General features: G+C 41.5%; 1 protein-coding gene across 3 annotated transcripts in view; it reads right to left on the bottom strand.

The window, feature by feature from the left end:
• ZSWIM6 (zinc finger SWIM-type containing 6) overlaps positions 1-27,746 on the bottom strand; it is a 166,172-nt gene that overhangs the window by 39,771 nt on the left and 98,655 nt on the right. For all 3 annotated transcript variants that reach the window (XM_084629357.1, XM_084629356.1, XM_084629355.1), the window contains exons 3-4: positions 13,524-13,672; positions 12,844-12,994 (exon numbers count right to left, since the gene is read on the bottom strand). In XM_084629357.1, the coding sequence (XP_084485483.1) occupies positions 12,844-12,994; positions 13,524-13,672 (300 nt within the window). The remainder of the gene's footprint in view (positions 1-12,843; positions 12,995-13,523; positions 13,673-27,746) is intronic.

Below are 27,746 nucleotides of genomic sequence, written 5' to 3'. Positions count from 1 at the left end.
GTCAACTCAGTTAGATTAGATGAGAGTAGCCATATTTCGTGTTTTCACTGTTCATCACCTGGATCAGTTTTCTTTGGTTAAGAGTTGCTATTACACAGCGGGATGTCAGCCACATTGCATCACCATTTGTTGCATACACGTCATCATACCTCATTTGGTCCTATGTGATTCTATTGTGGAAGTATTGTTTTAGAACATTTAGGTGTTTTTTTAATATATATGTCATGTGGATGTTTAGAAAACTGAACTCATTAGCCTTTTTATATGTTAAAAGCTTTAGTGTCAAAAGTGGCTGTTAAGATTGTGAAACATCTAAACATTTTTCCTATCTAAATGACTATACAGCATTATATAAAATTTATAATCCAAGCTTCTATATAAACACATAATACCTGCATTGGAACAGCAACCAGGCAGTTAGCAAAATAATAGAAATCAGTCTAGTGTATACTACTCCCCCATCCTCAAGGGCAAATCCCGCACAGTAACTGGTAAAACCACCTCCTTCCTACATGCAATAAGAGGTCTCCATTAGAACAAAAAGTATTCAGAAGCCCCACTGGAGAATGATCCAATTAAACAGTTGTTTTTATAGAATAGTGAAGACAGAATAAGCACTTCAATACAATACTCTCCATCATAAGAACCCTAAGGAGAAGTACTCGCAGTATACAGTCAGAGCTGAGTAGCAATTTTATTCATAAAAACAATTCCTTAATGCACTCTGGTTTTTCTACAGAGCCTTCAGAAAGAACCTGCAATGGGTGTTGTGTTTCTTGGAGAACAGAATGTTTCATTTTTCTCTAATTCATTCTATTACTGAATTAAACTTTGATGTATTGGTCTTGACAAGTGCTTCATGCTGATTGTATTGTGTATGATAGTATAATCACTCCCCATGCATTTCACACTAGCTGGCTGATTAATGCAATAGATTACCTGCAGCATTGATATCTTCTGCACACTAAAATGTGTGTGTGTGTGTGTGTGTGTGTGTGTTTGTGTGTGTGTGTGTGTTGGGGGAGCATAGCTGTACCATAAGGGGGCAAAATGCACATATTTCTAGTTCCTTAAACTTACTTCCTTCTCTCCCAAGACTGTTATATTAAAAAAACAACATTTCCAATGTCATGGGAGCAAGTGTGCTCTAGTCAGAGAAATTGGAATCAGAGTTCTATACTCAGCTCTGCTACTCACTCACTGACCCTTGCACAAGTCACTGAACTGTTCTGTGCATATATAAAGTAGGTTTAATACTGACTTTCACTCCAGCCTCAATTTCAGTGTCCTCAAATTTTAATACATTAAGATGAAAACAAAATGCATCTCGTGATTTAACATGATTGTATCCCTTGTCTTTTTTTTTTTTTTTTTTTTTAAAAACATCCTTTGTTCTATCATCCCTTACCAAATTACATCTAGTTTAGTCTTTAAGCGTGCAAACTACTGTGACTGCATGGTGCCCCACTGACTAAGCCAATGGGGCTCTGCACAGGTGCTGGGGTCCACTCAAGCAAAGGAGTTTTCAAGATCAGGACTACAGATTTTCATCTCCTCAGGACATAAACTAGTTACATCCATCAAATCTCAGTTAAGGGCCATACTTATGATTCCTTACAAATAATTATTCATTTTTATCATTAATACAACAAGAGGAATACTTTTATCTACAGAGCTGGAAGAAAACACCAGGTGTTTTCAAAGAAACCCACTGATTTACTTTCCTAGTATTCATGACCCCTTTTATTTCCAAACATTCAAGATAAACTTACAGCATGGCTAATACTAGAGCAAACAAATGGATATTAAAACTTTCACTAAACTGCTCATGGCTGTTTTTAAAACATATACTTCAATGATTCCCATAATAAATTTAAATAATTACTTATGGTCACTGGTAAGTTGTGAACAGAAAATGGGACTCTTGTTCTGACAAAGCATAGACTAAATATTTCTTCCGAAGAGTTTAACAGTTACAAATAAAATTTTAAGAATCACAACATAATGAATTTTAAGAACCATAACATAATCTGATACTTGCAGATCATTTTCAAAATGAAAAAGGGCGAAATTAGTCAGATGAATTGTTCACTATGAATACATCGTCCAGCTCTAACATCCCTGTGAGGTAGTACAGTAAACAACTCAATTTTTTCTACAGCATTTCAACTTTCTTGAGATGAGAGGGACAAGGGGTTTGATCACAAGAACTGAAAGGGAGAGGTTGCTGAAATAAAGGACCGTTTTTGAAAATATATTCACATTAAAGGATAAGTACACCCAAATAAAACCATGAAGATGGATGGAAGGAGAGGACAGGAAAAACAGCATGATAACCAGCATTATGCTTACGTAACTGAAACATGCCACCACAGATTCACATAGGCCTCATCCATGGCAACATGTAGAGCACAGGCATTACAGCTATAGCTATACACTGAAGTGAGAGGCAGGCTATGTCCACACTTGTCACTGTGGTGTGCAGCTACAGGCAGCAGTGAAAGGCTCTGGTAGATGGGAGACAGCAGGACACTACACTGCTCAAAATAGCAGTGTAGACATGGGAGGCACTGCTTGGGCATGTACAGAGAGCCAGGCAGGGTATGTACCCTAGGGTTCAGGTGGGAAGGGCACTCTACTCACTTAAGCAGCGCCTCAAAGTCTACCCTGCTATTTATACCCATGCTAGCTGGGTGTTCTGTGTCTGTACTCTACACTCTGCCATAAGTGTAGATATACAGTAACTCCCCACTTAATGTCCTCTCACTTAACGTTGTTTCGACCTTACGTCCCTGCTCCATTACCCAACATGCTCCATTTAAAGTTGTACAATACTCCGCTATAACATCATCTGGCTACTTGCTTTGTCCACAGCTGGCAGCCCCCCATCAGCTCCCCTACGTGCCTCCGCCAGCGCCTTCCACCTGCTGGCGGACCCTGCGGATCAGCACCTTCCCCCTACTTCTCCCCGCCTCCTGCCTGCAGCAATCAGCTGGTTTGTGGCGTTCAGGAGGCAGGGGTGAGGAGCGAGGACTCGGCACGCAGGCTCCCCCTCCCTCTCCTGCCTCCTGAACACTGCAAACCAGCTGACTGCTGAGAGCAGGAGGCAGGGGAGGGAGAAGGGAGGAGCGAGGATGTGGCTTGCAGAGTAAATGGGTGGGGGGGGAAGAGGAGGTGGGTTAAGAGGGGGCTTAGGGGAAGGGGTGGAGTGGGTGTGCCAAGGGTCGAGCCCCCCGCCCCTGGTGCTTGCACAGTAGGGGAAGCTGCCGCTGTGCAACATGCTTCTCCTAGCCTGCGGCACCTTCAGCCTCCTTGCCTGCCTCATTGTCTGCAGTGCCAGTGGGCTGTGTCTGTGTGAGGTAAGACGGGAGCACCTCCCATTGCTTCATACTCAACAATGACTGGAGTATAAAATCGTTTCTTTAAAATATATATTAATCCTTTTGTCTGGCAAAAAAAGAAAATGTCCATGGAACCTAACCCCCCCATTTACATTAATTCTTATGGGAAAATTGGATTCGCTTAACATTGTTTAGCTTAAAGTGACATTTTTCAGGAACATAACTACGTTAAGTGAGGCGTTACTGCACCTACAGATTATAAAGCCACAAGTGACCACTGTGATCATCTTGTCTGTTATGCATAAAACACAGGACCTTAAAACTTCCCTGAATTAATTTCCATTTGAACTACAGTAGAGCTTTCAGAAAAGCATCCAATACATTTAAAAATTGCCGGTGAGGGAGAATCCACCACAACCATTGGTCATTGTTCCAATGATTAATTACCCTCACTTTTAAAAATGCATACCTTATTTCCAGTCAGAATTTGTCTAGGTTAAACTTCCAGCCATTTGATCCTGTTTTACCTTTATCTGCTAAATTATCAAATTTCTGTTCCCTGTGAAGGTATTATAGACTATGATCAAGTCACTCCTTCACCTTCTCTTTGAGCTCCTGGAATATCGCTTTAAGGCATGTTTTCTAATCCTTTAATCATTCTCGTGGCCCTTCTCTGAGCCCTCTCAAATTTATCTACATCCTTCTTGAATTGTGTATGTGAGAACAGGGCATGGTATTCCAGTAGCTGTCATGGGATGGGATTCCAGGACCCTTCGACAAGAAGGGACCTGAATAAAATCACTGGGGCCCAATGACTTGGATCCCAGAATATTAGGAGAACTCACTGAAGACGCAACCACTCCACAGTAGGGCGACTAGATGTCCCGATGTTAGGGGCTTTGTCTTACATAGGCAATTATCTGCCCTCTCTCCCCCAAAAAAGGTCCTGATTTTTCATACTTGCTATTTGATCACCCTACTCCATAGGCATATATAATCTACTTTCTCTGGTACTTACTGGGGGTAATATCAGAAGATTAGATGTTAGCTCATGTTATTCTTATGTTTTAAAAAAAGGGAGAAGTATGCTCCATGAAATATAGGTCAGCAACTAATTTCAGTCACAAGTCAAATTCTGCACTTAATTATGGAAGCATTGGTCATGGTCTCAGAGAAGGATGAAATTAGTTTTTCACTTGAAGCAGGGATTCAACCACTTAGTTATAAAAGGAGTATTACAGCATATCCTCAAAATTACAGCGCTTACTCTGAGTACACAATGAATTTTCAGGAAAATTTACAAGTTAATCAGTTAATTCGTTTAGGAATTAAAAGTATTTTAAAATGGGTTTCTGAAGAAATTTAGCACCCATCATCTAGCTTTTTTGTTAGGTCCTAAATAATCTTAATGGAACACAAACTCTGAACTTCCCAAATTGCAAATTAATAAATAAACCATTCACAGAAATCCTGCACATTGACTACATTTCAATAATTGTTAATGGTAACAAGTGGTAGTTTTTGCTTTTTTTTTTCATAACTGAAAGCTGCTTCTTCAGCAGGGTCTGATAAATGCTGTTCTATTACAGAAAAGTGAAAGAAACATCTCCATTTCAAAATGGCTACCATCTCCTATTGTCTTAATAGAACTGTGGCCATAAACGCCCTCAGTTAAGATGCCCTCTTTCAAGATAGTCACTGCCTTCCGTTGTTCTCAATGAAAGTGAGAGGAAACTGGTCTCTGGAAATATGGGCGACCTCCATCTTTCTCAAGGCTATCCAGGCTTCACTCCCAATGGGAGAAATGGGAGACAGCAGTCATTTTGAAAGAAGGCAGTTATTCACGGAATTCTCTGTATTAGCACATTATTTATCACCCTCTGCTGAAGAAATTTTGAGTTATGATGAACTTGAGCAAAATATTATCATTAATCTTAGAATTTTTGAGAACCATGTGCTGCACCAGACATAAGCAACAGAAAGAGGAAAAGTAGGAAGTGATGTTCCGTGAACTGTAGCAGTCAGAAGTGGAGAGAAACTTGCCAGTCCATTATGGCTACTTTGGGCTGCTCCAGAGCAGGGTAAAGCATCCACAATGTACTGGTAAATGTGTTGCTAAAAAGGTTTTAAAAAATTAGAAGTTAATATTGATATTATATTTTACTCACTTAAGATAAAACCCACACAGCAACATTTTGCGTTTTTTGTTTAGTGTTTATATATGAAATTTTTAAATTAAAGAGTCTCCTATCTGGGAATTGCCTATGTTAAACTGTTAAAAGTTAATATATATAATTAATTAAGGGCAAAAATATCACAGGGATGTTATAATTACATCCACCACCCCCTAAAATAAAAGCATTCCAAACCCAGGAAACTCAAGGTATGATTAAACTTAGAGAAATCTAAACATGCTAAGGCAAGGAAAAGTATAGCTAGGGAACCCGAACAGTCATAACTCCATCCTGTAATTACAGAAGACAAAGTGTAATGTGTCTGAAAATCAGTTTAAGCTGAAGCTTCAAACACACTTGCTAGTGCCACAAACCCTTGATTTAACAGCAGTCAGTTTGAACATAAAATATATATATGAATTGGGTAACAAACAGCAGAAGCAAAAGGTAATGACAAAGTCACAATGAAGAGAAGTTTCACACACAACTGAGATTCTGTGTAGAGCCCCTGCTGTTTAATTTCTCAAAAAAGCAGTCAGAAATAGTTTAGTACCTTAAACAGCATAAACCAATCTAAGACACATTTATATATGTTAGCATAATATTCTGTGAAATGGCTGATATAATTTAATGGACATGCATATAACATGCAGACTTATTTTTAATCCAAAAATTGCAAAACAACCAGTTTAATGGATTGAGTATAGTATAAGGCACCTGACCACCTTAGGAACGTCTGAATTTCACAGTCTACTTTCAAGTGCTTAAATTTAGTTGCCTAAATCCATACTTAGGCACCTAATTAAAAGTAGCCTTATTTTCCAAAGGCGCTGGGCACTTACAACGCTTATGGACTTCAAAGGATGTGAATGTCAACGGGAGCTTCAGATGCCTTGCACCTTTGGAAAAATAAAGTCACTTTTAATTCAGTGCCTAAATAAGGACGTAGGCAACTAAATTTAGGCACTCAGGTTTGAAAATTATGGCCTACATCTGTACATTTAAACAATACTATGAAATACATGAGGAAAACTGAATCTTTCTGCAGTGTACATGTACCTTTAAAAAAAAAGATGATAATAGTGACTATTTTAATATGCAGCTGCAGAAAAACAAAAACTGGAATGACTATTTAGCCATGGTAAATCTTGTTCATGGTAGCATTTAAGTAGTTGCTAAATTTGGGGTCAGAAAGGAATTTCTCTCGGGGCATATTGGCAGGAACCTTAGCTGTTTTTGTCTTATTCTGAAGTACTGAGCAGAGGTCATCTGTTTGAAATAGCTGGCATGCCCTGCACAATTTATTTTCTGTAATTGCAAAGTGAAGAGCCACTAAAGGCCTTCCTATCTTCTACTTCAAGATTTTTATTTAGTTTAGGTTAAAAAAATCCAACTTGATATATCCTAAATTAGAATACAAAGAATTTCTTAGAATACATGAAAGTAGTTTCAAAGACAGGAAAACGTTATTTAACACCTTGAAGCAATGGTTTCCCAGAGTAAAACAGTAATTAAATCCTAACTAATTACAACCTCTAACGATCATGTGTTTAAATTAAATTTCAGATTGGGAGGATAAATTTACTCAAAAAAAATAAGAATTTGAAAATGATCATTAAAAAGCACAAATATGTTGTAACAATTCTCCACGTGATCTGAATTTGTACAAGATTTTTAACTTCAAGTTAGCAAGTTTTCCTCATAGTTTAAAATATAAAAAATTATATATTATGCACCTCTATGGTTGCAAAAATGGACATATTTATATTAACATTCTGCTAATATTATTACAATTTAGCTTAAGTATAGCATATTAATGTTTTAAAAAAACTCAACCCATCTTGAGCATACAATAGTAGTTTCCACGAGTAAAAATTCATTTAAGGGCTAATCCATTAGGCAAGGAGACAACAAAACTCATGCCACACAAGTGATACATGTGCAGGAGCAGCCCTTCCACTAGGTACGATCAAAGGGATTTCAGAGGTGTCTCCCAGGAAGGCTTTATACTGTTGTAGGACTCAGTGACATCACAAGAGTGCTCCATATTTAGCAATATTAGTCAATGGAGAGTAGTTGAACTGGGTAGGTGAGGGTGGGGCTGATTCAACACCACCTTGAGAGCACCCCCTATTCCTGCTCAATTCCTCAATGAGAATTGAGGGCATTCAAAGAGTGCCTCAAAGATCAGAGCTAAAGTAAAAATCTCAGCATCTTAAATAAAATGAATAGCCATTGTCCTGTCTTAGAAGAGTGAGAACCTCCTTGGCAGACCCTCCTCCCTGGGGTAGGGCACATGTGGAGAGCCATCTTGCCTTTGGTTCCATCAGAAACCATTCTTTTTTAGTTTAAAGAAAATGAATTAAATATTGTTTAAAAAAAATCAAAGTGGGGGGGGGGAATCTACTAGAAATGTTTGTTTTGAAACATGCGAATTGTGTGAAGTTTCTTTACTGCAAAGGGAGGCAAGTGGGTGGGAAAAGACACTGAAAATGGTAGATCAGAAAAAAAAATCTGATCCTGTAATCTACGTGTTGACAAGCTGTTGGGCTCCATCACTCCACCAAGTAGTAGATACTTGTCTTGGATTCTTCTACTTGACTGCTTTCATCAGATTAAGCATCTGGGATTTAATTTAACAGTTTCAGCTTTATTAAGCTGTCACAAGAGCGGCCCCACTTTGATAACAGTAGCTGCTCCAATTATGGCTTGGTTTAGGGTTGACAAGTATAATGATTCATTCGTGGCACATGAGAAGCAATAAAAGGTTGTTTTGCATTACAGCTTTAAAAATGTGGGCACTTTTTTCATTTAATTTGTCACTTAGCTTTTGCTAAGAGGACATTTAAATTGCAGTAAAAGGCAAATGGGGCTTTTAGTTTAAATGTAATCCCCATATTTAAATGATCTGTAATGGCGTAGTGTTCGAGTGGGAACACTATTGTCTCACAGTGGGCCCTGATGGTGACATGTGACATTTGTATTCAGGTCCTGTATTATCCATGTGGCTAAAGGGCTTCCAATTTCATTTCACAGCCAGAAGCCTGCAGAAAACACCAATTAACTTGCAGATCCCATTTGCCGACAAAACTCAGCTTCTTCTCGATGCCTGGCATCTGGCAGTGCTCAGCATTTAATTCCAAAGCAAAGCCTTGCAGCAATGTGATCCCTGGGCTGGGGCACACAGTCAAATTTCCCCCTTTTATTAAGAAAGAAAATCTTTTCACTTTCGTAGCTCAGAAGCAACTTTTATTTAATTTTTGATAGATGAATATTAGAGAATTATTACTGAAGTCAAACTGGAGGGACTTTTTAACCTACGGATAGAGATAATTTTTTCAGAGCAGAAAGAGGGTTGACTGACCTTTTACTGAAATCAGAGAACTCAGTGCAACATGCACCAGCAGACATTTACTTCAGGGGATTATAACCATCTCCATATTCCTCTATTTTATCAATGCAATTTAACGGCAGACCAAAGGGGTTCCTGTTATAATTAATAATGCAGCAATTTCTCAGTTTTGATCAATGGTAATCGAGGGTTAAACTTCCTAAAATCAGCATGTGATATTTTACTGAGGTACCATTTAAACAGCATTATTCCAGCTCAGAACTTTGAAAAAGTTATCTATCTGCTATTGTAGCAGGTGAGGTGTATTGAACATATGAGCGTAATGATTCACACAAATCACTATAGGCACTACCAATGTCTCTAGCATCAACAGAAGTAAATAACTCTAATCTTAACATGTTACATCTGTAATCTTGACAACTCTAACGGAACATATTTTAGTTACGCTGGAGACCCCCCCTTCAGGAGTTTTTTGTTTTCATCATATTCCTTTTCACTGTTTTTAAACACAGCTTGCTACTTAATTCTAGACCTTCAAACTAGAAATGACTTGTGTGACCCTTCCAGTGCATTGTATCATCTCCTTTGGATGATGCTAGCCTCATAATGGATGCCAGAATAATTAATAAAAATTGTCTTGCCTAACACCTCCAAATTTAAGACTCAATCCCGCTTCTGCTGAAGTCTAGGGGAGTTTTACTAAAGACTTCAATGGGAACAGACCCTCTGTTCCCGGTCTAACTTATTATTCCAACTACCATGCAAGCGCCCACTGCATTGCAGGAAGCATTGGTTAAGTTTTTATGAAAGGATCATTACTCAAGTGACCCAGTCACAGAATGAAGCTTATTACAAGAAGCTTAAAAACATATGCCCAAAATAAAACTGAAAAATGGTCTATGCGCCTAATGGTTGGTAGGCTACAAAATTAAGTAGCCCTTTATTAAACAGAACTTACACTTTACATCTGCTAAAGTCTTTCATAACTACAATACAAAAGCATTATTTACCCCATGAAATAATCAAGAGCTTAATTAACATACAATATTTAAAAACCTACTTTACTATGATTAACACCACTGCAAGCATTTTCTTCATAGATTTAAGGGGAAAATTCTCATGGGTATATACCATTCTCAAAGCAGATCACTCTGAGCAGACAAAAGGTAAATATGCTATTTTACCCTTACATATAGCATGTCTAGAGGAAAAGCATCTGATTTTGATTCTGATTTTAGAAGGTACAATCAAATTTGTTACCCCTCAACATCTGTATGAGACCTCCTTTGCCACTGTTGCCCAAACAAATAGCTGGTCCTCCATATACCCTGCTCTTCATTCTGTGATCACTGTTTTTCCTTTGGGCTTCCTAATACCCTTGTCTTCTTCAGTGCTCATATTTCTTTCTCAGGTCTGTGTCTTTACTATGAAAGAGGTGTATTCTTAACTTGAGGCAAAACCCTTAGTGAAAACAAGGCAGTTTGTAAATTCCACATGTCAGCAGGTTAAGACTATGGGGAAGCACAGTCTGATCAATTCCAAAATTTCAGTGACCATTCTAGGCATCAGTAGGAACAGCCCTATTGACTTTGGTGACAATCAGAAAACTGGAAAAGCCTGATTTCCACACTTTACCCATTTGGTGCAACAGACAGAGGAGTACTGTGACAGCAGAAATAACTCAGCCACTCATCACTCTCTCACTCCAGGTCATCTGCGTACTTCAATACCATTGGTGGAGTCAGCAAATAAAACTGCAGGTCAGGACTGAGGTGCCTTGAAGATGAGGAAGTGCACGGGTTCAGGACCGAAGTAGAGGCGATTGCATCAGATCGGGAGCTACCATGCCTAATTAGAAGTGAGGATGGAGATTTCCACTGTGACTGCCTCTACACTGTGACTGCCTCAGACAAGATCATTTTACCTTTGACAAACTGTTATAATTCATTGACACAATGCCCCCACTTGGTGCTCTAGGCAGAGATTCTTCTACTTGCAGCACCAGATGGGCACCGTCAAGGGGTGACATGGCCAATACAGGCAGCAGAGGAAGGATTAGGGTTACTATAAGAAGAAAGTAATGACTGACTCAAGGTAGGATTACACTACAGTCACAGACTAGACACTTCCTACATTAATGGAAGCAGTTTTTCTATCTATGTAGTTAATCCATCTCTCTGAGAGGCAGTAACTAGGTTGGCAGAATACTTAGCCGCATCTACACCTTGCATTATGTTGACCTAACTGTGGCACTCAAGGCACAACATTTTTCACAGCCCTGAGCAACATAGCTAGGGCAATCTAATTTTTAAGTGCAGACTAGGCCTGAGTTACATCTGGTGTTACAATGCAACTGCTCAGGCTCTTCTGCCTGTAGCATCAAATGAGCACAGACAAGAGGAAACTGCTGATATGAAACTGAAAATGAAGAGAAGAGGAGTGATGGCTTAGACAATTTATTAAAATTTAGGTTTATCTGCAGTATCCTGTAAAAGTGCTACAGGTTCCAGGATAGCCCCTCCCAGCACCTACCAGCTCAACCTACATAAGCAACAAAGTACGCATTCCTATAGTTTTAAATATAGCCAAATTGTTACTTTCAATTAAGCATATGTCCTTTTCTCTAGCAAAAGGTGCTTTGTTTCACCATCAAATCAAGATGTCCAGGCTGCCATTTCCACCCCCCGCTGTATGCCAGAAATTCACAACAACTCCAGCCCCTTTTAAATTGAACAATTAAGCCTGCAGAGAACTCCAGTTTCAGTTTTACTCAGTATCCTGATAAACCTGCCTTTTTTAAATGTCCAGTTCTTCCTTCATTCCTTACTTAGACTTCTGTAAGACATTTAACTTGGTACCACAAGACATTTTGATTAAAAAACTAGAACAATATAAAATTAGCATGGCACATATTAAATGGATTAAAAACCGGCTGATAGGTCTGAAAATGTAATGGTAAATGGGGTACAGTCATCAAGTGGGAGTGTTTCCAGTGGGGTGCTGCAGGGATCAGTTCTTGGCCCTAATCTATTTAACATTTTTATCAGTGACCTGGAAGAAAACAGAACGATCTGTGATAAAGTTTGCAAATGACACAAAAATTGGGGATGAGTGGTAAATAATGGAGAAGACAGATTATTGATTCAGAGTGATCTCGATTGTTTGGTAAACTGGGTGCAACCAAACAATATATAGTTTGATACAGCTAAATGTAAATATATACATCTAGGAACAAAGAATGTAGGATATTCTTACAAAATGGGGGTCAAAACCCTATCCTGGGAAGCACCGACTGTGAAAAAGATTTGGGGGTCATGGTGGATAAACAGCTGAACATGAGCTCCCAGTGTGATGCTGTGGCCAAAAAAGCTAATGTGATCTTGGGATGCATAAACAGGGGAATCTTGAGTAGAAGTAGGGAGGTTATTTTACCTCTGTATTTAGCACTCGTGTGACTGCTGCTGGAATATTGTGTCCAGTTCTGATGCTCACAGTTCAAGAAGGATGTTGATAAATTGGAGAAGGTTCAGAGAAGAGCAATAGGAATGATTAAAGTATTAGAAAACATGCTTTATAGTGATAGGCTCAAGGAGCTCAATCTATTTAGATTAGCAAAGAGAAGTAACAATGGGCTCTCCAATCTAGCAGAGAAAGGTATAACAACATTATCATCTGATAGATGGAAACTGAAGCTAGACAAATGCAGACTGAAAATAAGGCGTACATTTTTGACAGTGAGGGCAATTAACCACTGGAGTAATTTATCAAGGAACATTCTGGATTCTCCATCATTGCTGATTTTTAAGTTAAGATTAGAGGTTCTCTCTAAAAGCTATGCTCTAGGAATGATTTTGGAGGAGTGTTACGTTCTGTGTATACAGGAGGTCAGACTAGATGATCACAATGGTCTCTTCTGGCCTTGGAATCTATGAAACATATACATACACAGCATATAATTTTAATTATTCGTATTTACCCAGTTCATCCCAGAGCTGCCTATACTTGTCAGTCATTGCAGTGCCTTGTTGCCTCCAAAGCGACAGACGAGGGTCAGCCATGAACTGTTCTGTTATCAATGTCAACATGCGAGCTCCATTAGAGTCTCTCATCTTTAACATCTCTCGCACCTAGGAAACAAAAAAGGTCTCTTAATACAAGATTGAAAAAAGAAGCTACATAATACTGATGAAATACTGAAGCTTATGTTTTATTTAATTCCTCCTCCCTCTTTGAGGCACATACACTATTTAAAAAAAAAAACCTCTCACTGTCAAAAAATTTTAAATGAGAACTTGACTACATGGAGTTTGTTCTCCAACAGTAAAAATTATTTTAGATCACTGTTAATGTCCCACTGCAATTTCTGTTCTGAACAGGTTTTCCACAAGAAATTTAGACTTACATTAAAATGTATGCCCCAAGAATATCACATACGGTTTTCCAAAATTTTGGGGAAAAAAACTAGTGAGGATAAACAAGTAGATTTTAAGGCACATCAAGTTATGCTCCACTGATGGAGAATTCTCGGTAGCATAATGCTGTACTAATAAGGCATAGCTTGGTTTAAAAATGACTGCATTTTCAGTAATTAATTAATCAAATATGGGCTGGATAGAGGAAAACAAAAAAAGAAGGAGACCCAAATGTAACCCCTACCTTTGCAAAAAGCAAATTGAGCTGCTTCCCTGATCCATGGTATCCACCCTGGGAGAGAAAGAGTTTAACTTGCTCCTGGACTTGTTCTTCATCCAAGTGCCAACAGTTTTCATCATCTATGCTAGCACCTGCTGTTGGGTCAGGAGCACCTACAAACAGCAGCGAAAAAATCATTATGGTCTAAATAAAGATTATAGGTCCATAGTGGGAGGGGAGGGGGAAGGAGGTCAGAAGTACAGAGGAATTTTTTGGACTTGGGATCTCTCTTGTTTTGGGTATTGTGGCTTTACCTTATTAAAATATTTTGAAGTTTTTTCTCAGTACCCCGACCACTCTGAGGGAAGACGAGAAAGGGGCTCCAAGTAATCATATTTAATAATTAACTACAAACTAAGCAAAAACCTGTTTAATTACAAGAGGTTTCACAAGACAAAGTTTCTGTAATACGATGTTTTATGTCAGTTTCACATAAAAATACAGAACATGATACCTGAAACAAAGGTATTCTGGAAAGTTTAAAGTGTGGCTCTACTCCAAAGGTTCCATGTTCATGATCTAAGTGAAATTTATATCCAACATTTTCAATTACAAGACTTTTTTTTTGCCAGTATTGCCAAACCAGCTTGAGGTTCCCCTTTTTGTGCACCAGTACATATAAGAAAAGGTTCTGCAAGCCAAATTATGTTTCCTTTAGTACCTCTTCAATCACAGTGTCTTCAGATAGTGTTTTCCATGACACCTGTACAACACCCAGTGCCTTCAATAATCTTGCACAGATGTAAGTGATTGATACTTAGGGTATGTCTTCACTACCTGCCGAATCAGCGGGCAGCGATTGATCCAGCGGGGATCGATTTATCGTGTCTAGTCTAGACACAATAAAATCGACCCTCGAGCACTCTCCCGTCGACTCCTGCACTCCAGCGCCGCGACAGGCGCAGGCAGAGTCGACTGGGGAGCGGCAGCAGTCGACTTACTGCGGTGAAGACACCATGGTAAGTCGATCTAATACGTTATTCACGTAGCTGAAGTTGCGTAACTTAGATCGATCCCCCACCCCAGTGTAGACCAGGGCTTAGTGTAAAATTCTGTTGATGGCCCAGTAATACATCAACTCAGTTCCTCTTAGCTGTAATGGCTCTGCAAGGCCAATAGGAGTAAAAAAAAAAAAAAAAAACAACCAAACAAAAAAAAAAACCCCAAAGCACAAAAACGCGAACGCAGTAGAAAAACTCATGAGTAAGCAAGCATGTAGAGGGAATGGATCTGTTGATTAATAAGCATTTTTACACAGGCTAGGTCTTCACTGTACAGTTAATTCGAGTGTACATAACTGAGTTAAATCCTTTTAAGTTAGCCTACCTTGAGTAGCCACACTATGAAACAGCACTGCCACCCCCACCCCCCGGGACCCCTGCCCCTTATCCAACCCCTCCCCACGCCCTTATCACGCTGCTCAGAGTGGCAGGCACTCGCAGCAATGCTGCTGCCCTACCTGGGAGCTCAGGGGCTGGGCAGGATGGTCCCACGGGCTGGATGTGGCCTGCAGGCCGCAGTTTGCCCACCTCTGAGCTAACACCTTCTAGAACTCTAATCAAGACAAAGCAACTGTGAAATTAGATTACCCCACAGAGTATCTTTATTAACAGCTGACAAATTGTGCTAATGTAAGTTTTAGCTTATATCCTTGACAGGCCAGACAACTTGAGTTGAAAGCACCACCACCCTCAAGCTTTTGTGCGTGTGGATGTAACTTGAGTTAGGGGCAACAGTCAAGTTATCTACAATGCAGACAAGCCCACAGCCAAACTGCACTTTTATGCCCTGTCTAGATTAAGATTTAAAGGTGGTATGGTAGACCAAGTTAACCCCACTGAATAGCTAACACAAGGGTGAGCAAACTTTTTGGCCCCGGGGCCACATCGGGGTTGTGAAACTTTATGGAGGGCCAGGTAGGGAAGGTTGTGCCTCCCTAAACAGCCTGGACCCCGCGCCCTATCTGCCCGCTCCCACTTCCCGCCCCCCTCAGAACCCCCAACCCATCTAACACCCCCCCCTTGTCCCCTGACCCGCCCGTCCCAGGACCCCTGCCCTGGACCCAACCCCCCCTACCACCAGTCCCCTTACTGCCCCAACCCCTATCCACACCCCCACCCCCTGACTGCCCCCCCAGGACCCTGACTGCCCACCTGATTGCCCTGACCCCTATCCACACCAGCGCCCCATCCAACCCCCCTGCTACCCATCCCCTGACCGCCCCCCCCAAACCTCCGCCCCATCCAACTGCCCCCCCCACCCCCCCGGACCCCTGCCCCTTATCCAACCTCTCCCCACCCCCTTATCACGCTGCTCAGCAACGCTGCTGCCCTACCTGGCAGGAGCAGTGGGCCAGAGCACCGGCAGCACAGCGCACTGAGGCTGCGCTGGGGGGGGGGGGGTGGGGAGGAGAGACAGCAGGCTGGGAGCTCAGGGGCTGGGCAGGACAGTCCTGCGGGCTGGATGTGGCCTGCAGGCCGCAGTTTGCCCACCTCTGAGCTAACACCTTCTAGAACTCTAATCAAGACAAAGCAACTGTACTTTAGAACATGTTCAAGTGGTTGAATTAAAGGCTTTACCTTGACCAGTCAGCACATTCTAAAGTACAATTGCTTTGACTCTCTCAGAATTCTAGAAGCTGTTAGTAATTCAGCTATGCAACATCTCACCACTTAAGTCTTACTCTAGACAGGGCCTATGGGTATGTCTAAACTGCAGTTAAAAACCTGCGAATGGCGTGAGTCAGCTGACTCAGGCTCCGGGGGCCTGGGCTAAAGGGCGGTTTAATTGTGGTATAGATGTTTCAGCTCAGGCAGGAGCCCAGGCACTGGGACCCAGTGAAGGGGAGGGTCCTAGAGCCACAATTAAACACAGACTTACTCCAAGCCACGTGAGCCTGAGTCAGCTGAAACAGGCCGGTCATGGGTTTTTAACTGCAATGTAGACATACCCTAAGTATCCTTCTGTAACCAACACGATAAAAATAGTACGCTAACTGGAAACAAAGGTATCAATTCAAATACTTTTTTCAATAAGTGCTGAAAAGTTTAAGAAGAGGACAAAGTTCTCCAGAGTTTTTGAAATTAAAAATCACTACTTCAATTCTATGGATTTAATAATTTTTTCACCATTCTAGCTATGCCATGCAGAGAAGCTCATAGATGGCTGAAAATCTGAAGCAAGCTCCTTCTGACTAGTGAAGACACAACTGGAAGATTTTGAAGAGCAGAGAGGTGTGTCTTGTACTCAACTGCTCCTACCTCTGAAAGCCAAAAATCTTATAGCTTGGAGTTCCTAATGCTTGAGACCATAAGAATGGGAATCTTGTGTGGATTGTATCCTTAAATAGTTTTTTAAATTGAGAGACAAAAACTGTGTCCTTGAATATGTCCATGCAACTCCCACTGACTTCCAAGGCTGCTCTTTAGAGTGTGTGAAGACAAAAATTGAGCCCAAGACATTATGAAACTAAGGAATGAAAAACTTCACTCTAAAAGTGCTTCTCTCTTTACTTAGTTCATTTCAAGCGGCTTTCAATGCAGTGCACTACATGAAACAAATGTTGATAAGTCTTCAGTTGCAGAGAATGAGATAAAAAGGGAAATCAAACCACAGGAGAACAGGCAGTGCAGCTGTTGCAGTAACTCGAGTTTTTTGTATCACCTTGCAAAATAGCTTAAATATTTCATTGCTCCAAAACACACAAAGACAACTACTTATTGCACTTGTCATTAATAAAATATATAAAACACAAAACTTGCTTTAAAATAAACTGGTTGATATAAATTATAATTTAAATTAATTTTTGCGGGGTTACTTTTAATTGTATTAAAACAATTTAGTAAGAAGTCATAGCTAAACTTCACTATTTGTGAAAAACCAAATTCTTTCTGGAACTATTTACATTTTATCAAAAGCTCGTAAGTCAGTTTGTGCTATAATGCTGAATTTCCACAAGACTATTATTGATTCTCTAGTAATGACATACTGTCTCTGGAACACTGGTATCAGATCAGCCCAGAACTGTAACAATAACATTGACAGAGAGTTCTCCAATACAGGAGTAATGAACAGGGCAGTTTTGAGGGAGTTCTCCAGGTGAGGGAGGAGTGACCAGGTGACCCTTGGGGTGAGTTTGTCATCTGTTTGTTGTTGTGTGCTTTCTTGATTGAAGCGTATAGTGTGGTTTATTTAGTGGGCTGCATGCTCACCCTAGGCCAGGGGTGGGCAAACTTTTTGGCGCAAGGGCTACATCTGGGAATATTGTATGGCGGGCCATAAATGCTCACAAAATTAGGGTTGGGGTGCAGTAGGGGGTGAGGGCTCCGGTTGGGGGTGCGATCTCTGGGGTGGGGCCAGAAATGAGGAGTTTAGGGTGCAGGAATGGGCTCCGGGCTGGGACTGAGGGGTTTGGAGAGCAGGAGGGGGATCAGGGCTGGGGCAGGGGGTTGGTGTGTGGGGAGAGGCTCAGGGGTGCAGGTTTGCAGCATCGCTTACCTCAAGAGGCTCCGGACGCAGCAGCATGTCCCTTCTCTGGCTCCTACGCTAAGGCGTGGCCAGGCAGCTCTGCACGCTGTCCTGTCCGCAGGCACCACCCCTGCAGCTCCCATTGGAGCGCCAGAGGGGGCCATTGGCACACATAGGAGCTGGAGTGGGGCCATGCCACAGCTTCTGGGAGCCGCATGGTGCGGTCCCCAACCCTGCGACCTGGCTGGAGCGGGACCATACTGTGGCTTCCGGGAGCCTGACCTGGATCTGGCCTGCGGGCCATAGTTTGCCCAGCCCTGGCCCAGACTGATAGCTTCCTAATGAGGGGCTTGACTACCATCCATTGAGCCCTGATCCCTTTAGGGCCTCTTGACAAGGGGGTATGGCTAACTCAGGGAGAACAGCCAGCCCATAAGCGACCAGAGCAAACAGGAACAGCAAACAGGAGTTTTCAGAGGGAGATTAGAGTGGGAGCACAAGATACAGATACACCTAACAAACATTCTCTAAACTTAGGCCAATAATTGACCCCTCCAACCACCCCCTCCCCCACAGAAAACAAACCACCTCCTTTCCCCCCCCAAAAAACCCCCAAACCCTGCAAGAGTAAAAATAAAGCACAAGTCCAGCAGCAGAGTGTGGGCTACCCAGTTTATTTCAGAGACTGCAGCATGTACGATTACTTGCCTTGTGGGCAGGTGGCGTATGTATGTATTCAGTGCAAGGAGCTCATGGCCCTCAGAGACCATATATGGGCTCATGAAACCAGAGTGGCTGAACTGCAGGAGCTAAGTAAGACAGAGGTACATAGATGAGACTTTCTGGAACATAGTAGAACGGTCCCACCCCCAATCTGGCAGCTTCTGTGCTGCAGAGGAGGATGAAAGCCTTGGAGAAGGACTATATCAAAAAGGAGCAGAGGGAAACAAGCCCATAGTTGGGGAACTCCTTTCAGATGTCATGATATTGCCTCGTACTGATGATCCTCCTCTGAGGGAGGTGACCCCAACTTATTTGGAAGAGACAGGCAATAGTAATGGAGGATTTATTACAAATATAGAGCATTACGTTTGTGATGACTGGGAGAACCACCTGGTGAACTGCCTGTCAAGTGGGAAGGTTGTGGATCTCTCAAGACATCTAGATAGACTTATGTGCAGTGCTGGGGAGGAGCCAGTGGTTGTGGTACATGTAGGTACCAATTACATCAGGAAAGGCAGGGGAGAAGTCGTGGAGGCTAAATTTAGGCTGCTAGGCAAGATATTCAAATCCAGGACCTCCATGGTACTATTCTCTAAATTGCTTCCAGTTCAATGTACAGGTCCAGTTAGACAAGCAGAACTGCACAGTCTCTATGCGTAGATCAGACGGTGTTGGTAGGAGGGATTTAGATTTATTAGGACCTGGGAACATTTTAGGAATGAAGGAGACTATACAGGAAGGATAGGCTCCACCTAAACCAAAATGGAACCAGACTGCTGGCATGTAAAACTAAAAAGCTCATAGAGAAGGTTTTAAACTAAGGCTTAGGGTAGTGTTGAGATTTGTGGAGGAACGCACAGGCCAGGCAGACCCATCCCTTAGGGGAGGATTTATTAAAGGGGATATTCTATATCCTCATAAAGAGGAGAGGACAGAAGTTGATAAATTACAGGTAGGAACTGAAGAGAAACAGTCAAGCAAAAGAGAGTTCCATTCAGTTACATTACATGAAGGCATACAACTAAATATTGACAGATCTTTTAAGTGACTGTATATAAATGCTGGAAGTCCAAATACTAAGAGGGTAAACTTGAGTGCCTGGTATTAAAGGAGGCTACTGAAATAACAGGCATCACAGAAATTGGTGGAATGATGATAATCAATGGGACACAATAATACCAGGGTACAAAATATATAGGAATGACAGTAGGTCATGCTGGTGGAGGAGTGGCACTATATTTAAAAGAAAGCATAGAATCAAATATAGTAAAAATCTTAAATGACAAACTTGACCACACCATCTCTATGGATAGAAATTCCATGCTTGAATAATAAGAGTATAGCAGTAGAAATATACTAACAATCACCTGCCCAGGATGGTGACAGTGATTGTGAAATACAGTCAGGGACATTGGAAAGGCTAATAAAACAAAGCCCAGTAATAATGGAGTATATCAACTATCCCCATGTATACTGGGAACATGTCACCTCAGGATGGGATACAGAGATAAAATTAATGACTGCGTCTTGGAGCAGCTAGTCCTGGAACCTAGAAGAGGAGAGGCAATTCTCAATTTAGTCCTAAGTGAAGCAAAAGATCTCATCCAAGAGGTGAATATAGCTTAACTGCTCAGTAACAGCAACCATAATGTAATTAAACTTAACATCTCTGTAGGGAGAAAATACAAAACAACACACCACAGTACCATTTAACTTCAAAAAGGTGATCTATACAGAAATGAGGAGGCTAGTTAAACAGAAATTAAAAGGAGCTGTCTTAAGACTGAAATGCCTGCAAGCTGCATGGAAACTTTAAAAATTGGAAAGTCAAACCCTACTGAGGAAAATAGAAAGGAACAAACTTTGTTAAGTCAAGGTAGAATTAGGAAGCCCAAAAAAGAATTTGAAGGGCAACTAGCAAAAGACAAAAACTAAACAGCAATTTTTTAAAAAAAAATATACCCGAAACAGGTGACTGAGGTGCTAAATGAACAGTCAAGGAAGACAAGGCTGTTGCAGAGAAGCCAAATGAATTTTTTGCATCAGTCTTCACTGCAGAGGATGTAACAAAAAGTCCCATACTTGAGATATTCTTCTTAGGTAACAAATCTGAGGAACTGTCCAAGATTGAGGTGTCAATAGAATATGTTGTAGAACAAACTGATAAATTAAAACAGATAAGTAAAGAAAAGCCAACAATGTTAGTTAGGAACCATTAGGAAAGGTATAGATAATCAGATAGTAAATATAATACCTCTATATAAACCAAAGGTATGTCCCCATCTTGAACACTATGTTCAGTTCTGGTCACCACATTTCAAAAAAGAATATATTAGAATTGGAAAAAGTCCAGAGAAAGGAAACAAAAATTAATAGACGTACGTAACAGCTTCCATATGAGTAAAAAGAAAGTCAAGCGTAAAAAGACTGGGACTGTTCATCTTAGAAATGAGATAATTAAGAGAGGATATGACAAAGGTCTATAAAATCATGAACAGTGTGGAGAAAGTGAAAGTGTTATTTACTCCTTCACATAAGACGTGAACCAGGGGTTGGCCCAATGAAATTAACAGGCAACAGGTTTAAAAACAAACAAAAGGAAGTACTTCTTCACATAATGAACATTCATCCTGTGGAACTCATTGTCAGGGGATGTGTGATGGCCAAGAAAGAAATAGGGTTCAGGAGTCCTTCAAGGGCTGTTAGTCAAGATGGTCAGGGACACAACCTCATGTTCTGGGTATTCCTAAACCTCTGACTGCCAGAAGCTGGGACTGGAGGAGAGGGGATGAATCCCTCACTAAATTACCCTGTTCTGTTCACGCCCTCTGAAGCATCTGGCACTGGTCACTGTCGGAAGATGGGATACTGGGTTACATGAACCACTGGTCTGAGCAGGGCCATCCCTACCCATATGCAAAGTATGCAGCTGCGGGCTGCACCAGCCCCTGCTCCACCTCTTCCCTATCCCACCCCTGCTCCACCCCGCCTCATCCCACCCCAGCCTTTCCCCTGAGGACTGCAGCAAGGGTCGGGTGCCCTGCACTCACAGGCAGCAGTCAGAGGAGCGACCTGGCTCCAGCCCGCTCCATACCACCAGCTCCCAGCCGTGCCACTGGTGAGTGCTGGGGGGCAGTTTCCCCTCTGCCCCCCAAGTCTCCCCCGGCAGAGACCTGGGACCCCACACAGTTCCCCTGCAGGGGGGCTGCGTAGGACACCAAAATGGCTAGGGATGGCCCTGGATCTGAGTCAGTATGTATGGCGTTTATGTTCTGGTTTCAGCCGGGTTCTGAAACCATTTTCCACAGTAGCACTGTGCCCCTAATCATTGTTGTCAGAAGTCTTGGTGACAAAGGTCAAAGATACCATGCTGAGGGTCTGCTCACAAATGTGGCTCAGCCTAGTATTACAGAGACTTCATGCAGTGTCTGGAGCCTCCTCTCTCACAAAGCTGCACGTGTTATGCTCAGTATGGTTTGACTTTAACTTTTTTTCTAACTAAAAAAAGGAAAAAGGAATTTCCTTATGTGTATTTATTGTCTGTTTGGCAACAGGGTGTAACAGTTTACTGTTAAAACTCACTAATTTTTCAACAACCCCGTTGGCGGTCTTAGTCAATGGTCATGGACTAAAAAGGCATGGAGGCAATGTCTGAAAGGGCATGGCCATTCTAAGCTACCTTCTCACCTAAGAATTAGTCCTTGCTGGTCAGGGCTGTAGCACAGTGATAGTGCAGTATGGAGGCCTGAATTGCCACTACCCATGCCACCCCTGTTCTGTGGATAAACAGCAGATTTTTCTCCAGGGCACTCAATTGTACTTTTCAAGTGTACTACATTCACTCATACTAGAGTAAATATTTCATAGGTCCTGTGTCTCTCTCCCGCACCCCCCAATCAGAGCAGTAGATAGGATTTTTTTTTTTTTTATTAGCTAGGGTAGTAGTTTAAAGCAGTAGCAGAAACTGAGTTTTAAACAAAAAACATGGTTCCTATTGCTTATTGTAGGCACCCTTTACTAACGGGGCCTCTGAACTCAACTGAGAGTGTTCCAATTGAGAAGATCCTGAGCGCTGTAATCCAACCTTGGAGTCCACAACTCCCATGATGCCTTGGGAGGAGAGAGAGACTTCTTCTAAGGAGAGCAAATGATAGACTATTTTGGAGAGGCGATGAGATTGCTTTTGTGGAGCTTTGTCCATACCAGGAGCTGCTGCTCAACTGCTGCTAGGAAGCTAGAAGCAACTACTGAGAATTTGCTGGGGGTTTGAGCAAGCAGGGAGCCTCAGAGACTTGTTGGCTTCATTGGAAGCAGGGCAGAAACTGTTGTTGTGCCCAGAGCTGACTGAGGTGGATCTGCAGTGAAGGCAGTGTGAGTAACCACCACCCTTTTTTGGGAAAGTACTTGCAAGGAAAGGGGCATAGCAAAGCCTTTAAGGAGTTGTCTGAGTCTGAGAAGAGCAGAATGGTCTTCTCATCAAACCAGAACCCAAGTTTGTTGACATTTGATTAAAACAACTCCAATCTTCAGAAGGGGTGTACAGCTTGAAAGGATCCTAAATTAGAAATGTTCTGCCCCTTGTTGTCTTGGCTGGACTGATTCACTGGATCAACAAAGTGTTGTCTTCAGCTTCAAGATCTCTAAGCACGCCCACACAAACAAGTGTTTAGAACTCTGAAATCCAGAGGAGTGTCCACTCAGGGGTGGGTTAAATGGTGGCAGTTTTAATGCACGTTAGATAAGTTTTATTTACTACTGTAAACTATTTTTTTAAATCGATTGATGAAACTGCCACACCCACTAACTTCAATTAGTAGTGACATTTAATCTCAGTCTGTTATACCGTGTTTCCTTACGTTGTTAAGTAAAGGTATGTTAACTTTAATCTAAATGTATACTGGGTGTATATTATTTATAATTGGTATCTTTTAGTTAGACCCATTGCATGGATTAGAATACGCTTATTCATGGAGGCTCCAATTTAGTGTGTACAGGGCCCAGCCAGGTGGATACACTGCCAATTTTAATTTCCTTTACAAGTAAAAGGACTGCAGCAGAGTAGGGGATAGAGGATTCCCACCTATACACCACCACCACTGGTATACTCAGGATCTCTTTCTGTCAACAATATCAGGAGCCCAGGCACACAGGTGAGTGTTGCTTGTCCCCAGGGAGGAAATGGGGGTTACATTATAAAGGCAGCTGTACACCTGCCTAAAATAGCTGAAGGCCCAAACAAGCTCTAAATCTGTAATGAAGTGTTGTTTGTTGTTGGAAGGAGCACAGAACTGAGAGCCAGAAATTCTTGAGTTTAACCCTAGCACCAACACCAACTCCCTTTCCCTATTTGTAAATTGGGGATAAATATTACTTATGTGCTTCAGAGGTTTCATGAGGATTAATTAGCATATGTTTGAGCTTTGAAAGTGAAATGCACTAATTATATGAAATATTTAAAAACCTGTAATTAAATGGTGTCAGTTCAGACACTCATATATATTTGTTCCCTCCTCACCTCAGGCTTAGTTAACTTATCTGTCATGACTGGTCTTTAAAATAGATTTTAGTTAATGCATTTATGGCCATTTTTAATTTACATATACACATATACACAAACATGTTAAGTATATGAATAAGGATATACATTTTTAATATGTGCTTCTATGGCTTAAAAGCAAAATGTTTAATATAATTAAAAATATCGTGCATGGGCAGTAGGTCTTTTTCAAACATCTTTTATGACATTCCTGAACCAAATTATTTCAGAAAGCTGCTGGTCTCCACAGACTATTATGACAATTAAAAGCTACCTTTTTAAAAACTAACCCATTTTCAAGTTCTGAGCTGAAGAATCATTTTTATTTTTAATTTAAATTTCTGAAGACTATTAAAAGACATTTTTCTTGTTGACATTGCTTAAAACATCTTAAATAACTTGGTTTGAGCTTTTGAATTAAGTTTAACCTTTGAACAGAATGCTGCAAGTGTAGAAATTTCACTCTAAAAGAACAATATTTGAAAGTGAGAGTGAAACAAGGAGCTTACACTTCTCTTTCAAACCTGCATTTACCAGGGTTCTGACTTTTTAGACTCTGGCACAGGAAAAAAAAAAAAAAAAAGCCTGTATAGTGCAGACTGCTTAGGAACTACCATCCATCAAATATGGTTAAAATACAAACAATATCTATGTTTTAAAACTGTCCACTTCCCCCACTCCTCATTTTTGAGCAATGTTTCTATCTTCAGTCAAACCTATCCAAACCACTTATTCAAGCCATACTTTAGTACTCTTCACTGATACATAGAATCACAGAATATCAGGGTTGGAAGGGACCTCAGGAGGTCATCTAGTCCAACCTCCTGCTCAAAGCAGGACCAATCCCCAACTAAATCATCCCAGCCAGGGCTTTGGCAAGCCTGACCTTAAAAACCTCAAAGGAAGGAGATTCCATCACCTCCCTAGATAATGCATTCCAGTGTTTCACCACCCTCCTAGTGAAAAAGTTTTTCCTAATATCCAACCTAAACCTCTCACTGCAACTTGAGACCACTACTCCTTGTTCTGTCATCAGCTACCACTGAGAACAGTCTAGAGCCATCCTCTTTGGAACCCCCTTTCAGGTAGTTGAAAGCACCTATCAAATCCCCCCTCATTCTTCTGCAAAATAAACAATCCCAGTTCCCTCAGCCTCTCCTCATAAGTCATGTGTTCCAGTCCCCTAATCATTTTTGTTGCCCTCCACTGGACTCTTTCCAAATTTTTCCACATCCTTCTTGTAGTTTGGGGCCCAAAACTGGACAGAGTACTCCAGATGAGGCCTCACCAGTGTCGAATAGAGGGGAACGATCACGTCCCTCGATCTGCTGGCAATGCCCCTACTTATACAGCCCAAAAGGCCATTAGCCTTCTTGGCAAAAAGGGCACACTGTTGACTCATATCCAGCTTCTCATCCACTGTAACCCTGAGGTTCTTTTCTGCAGAACTGCTGCCTAGCCATTTGGTCCCTAGTCTGTAGCACTGTATGGGATTCTTCCATCCTAAATGCAGGACTCTGCACTTGTCCTTGTTGAACATCATCAGATTTCTTTTGGCCCAATCCTCGAATTTGTCTAGATCCCTCTGTATCCAATCCCTACCCTCCAGTGTATCTACCACTCCTCACAGTTGTGTCATCTGCAAACTTGCTGAGGGTGCAGTCCACACCATCCTCCAGATAATTAATGAAGATATTGAACAAAACCGGCCCCAGGACCAACCCTTGGGGCACTCCGCTTGATACTGGCCGCCAACTCGACATGGAGCCATTGATCACTACCTGTTGAGCCCGACGATCCAACCAGCTTTCTGTCCACCTTGTAGTCCATTCATCCAGCCCACATTCTTTAATTTGCTGGCAAGAACACTGTGGGAGACCATATCAAAAGCTTCGTTAAAGTCAAGGAATAACACGTCCGCTGCTTTCCCCTCATCCACAGAGCCGGTTATCTCATCATAAGGGGCAATTAGATTAGTCAGGCATGACTTGCCCTTGGTGAATCCATGCTGACTGTTCCTGATCACTTTCCTCTCCTCTAAGTGCTTCAGAATTGATTCCTTGAGGACCTGCTCCATGATTTTTCCAGGGACTGAGGTGAGGCTGGCTGGCCTGTTGTTCCCAGGATCCTCCTCCTTCCCTTTTTTAAAGATGGGCACTACATTAGCCTTTTTCCAGTCGTCTGGGACCACCCGCGATCGCCATGAGTTTTCAAAAATAATGGCCAACGGCTCTGCAATCACATCCGCCAACTCCTTTAGCACTCTCGGATGCAGCGCATCCGGCCCCATGAACTTGTGCTCGTCCAGCTTTTCTAAACAGTCCTGAACCACTTCTTTCTCCACAGAGAGCTGATCACCTCCTCCCCATGCTGTGCTGCCCAGTGCAGCAGTCTGGGAGCTGACCTTGTTCATGAAGACAGAGGCAAAAAAAGCATTGAGTACATTAGCTTTTTCCACATCCTCTGTCACTAGGTTGCCTCCCTCATCCAGTAAGGGGCCCACACTTTCCTTGGCTTTCTTCTTGTTGCTAACATATCTGAAGAAACCCTTCTTGTTACTCTTAACATCTCTTGCTAGCTGCAACTACAGGTGTTATTTGGCCTTCCTGATTTCACTCCTGCATGCCCTAGCAGTATTTTTATACTCCTCCCTGGTCATTTGTCAATCTTCCACTTCTTGTAAGCTTCTTTTTTGTGTTTAAGATCAGCAAGAATTTCACTGTTAAGCCAAGCTGGTTGCCTGTCATATTTACTATTCTTTCTACACAACGGGATGGTTTGTTCCTGTAACCTCAATGAGGATTCCTTAAAGTACAGCCAGCTCTCCTGGACTCCTTTCGCCCTCATGTTCTTCTCCCAGGGGATCCTGCCCATCAGTTCCCTGAGGGAGTCAAAGTCTGCTTTTCTGAAGTCCAGGGTCTGTATTCTGCTTTCTTCCTTGAGTTCAGGATCCTGACACGACCATCTCATGGTCACTGCTTCCCAGGTTCCCATCCACTTTTGCTTTCCCTACTAATTCTTCCCAGTTTGTGAGCAGCAGGTCAAGAAGAGCTCTGCCCTTAGTTGGTTCCTCCAGCACTTGCACCAGGAAATTGTCCCCTACACTTTCCAAAAACTTTTTGGATACATTTAAATTTGTAAAAATATTCATAAAATTAACAGTAGATCATTTAAACCTTTAAGTGTCATCTGATGACAGCATTAAGAGGAGGGGATGAGGGCATAGAAATACCATTTCAAATAAAAGCATGCTTTAATTTGAAGTTAGCAAAAATGGAATTGTTTTAGCCTATCAGACTGCAGTGATTCTGTACCCTTACCAACACAACAGCATGGTAATTAACTTTTATTAAAGTGTAGTCAGAATTAAACTGAATTACTTTAGAGGCACCATTTGAATTATATAAAATCAACATACGATCAAATTAACAGTCACAATTACATTATACCTTTGATTCCTA

This window comes from Lepidochelys olivacea (assembly GCF_965140295.1).
Source record: "Lepidochelys olivacea isolate rLepOli2 genome assembly, chromosome: 5".
NCBI classification, from domain to species: Eukaryota; Metazoa; Chordata; order Testudines; family Cheloniidae; genus Lepidochelys; species Lepidochelys olivacea.
Note: the sequence above shows the minus strand (reverse complement) of the source record. Positions and strands in the feature narration are given on the sequence as shown.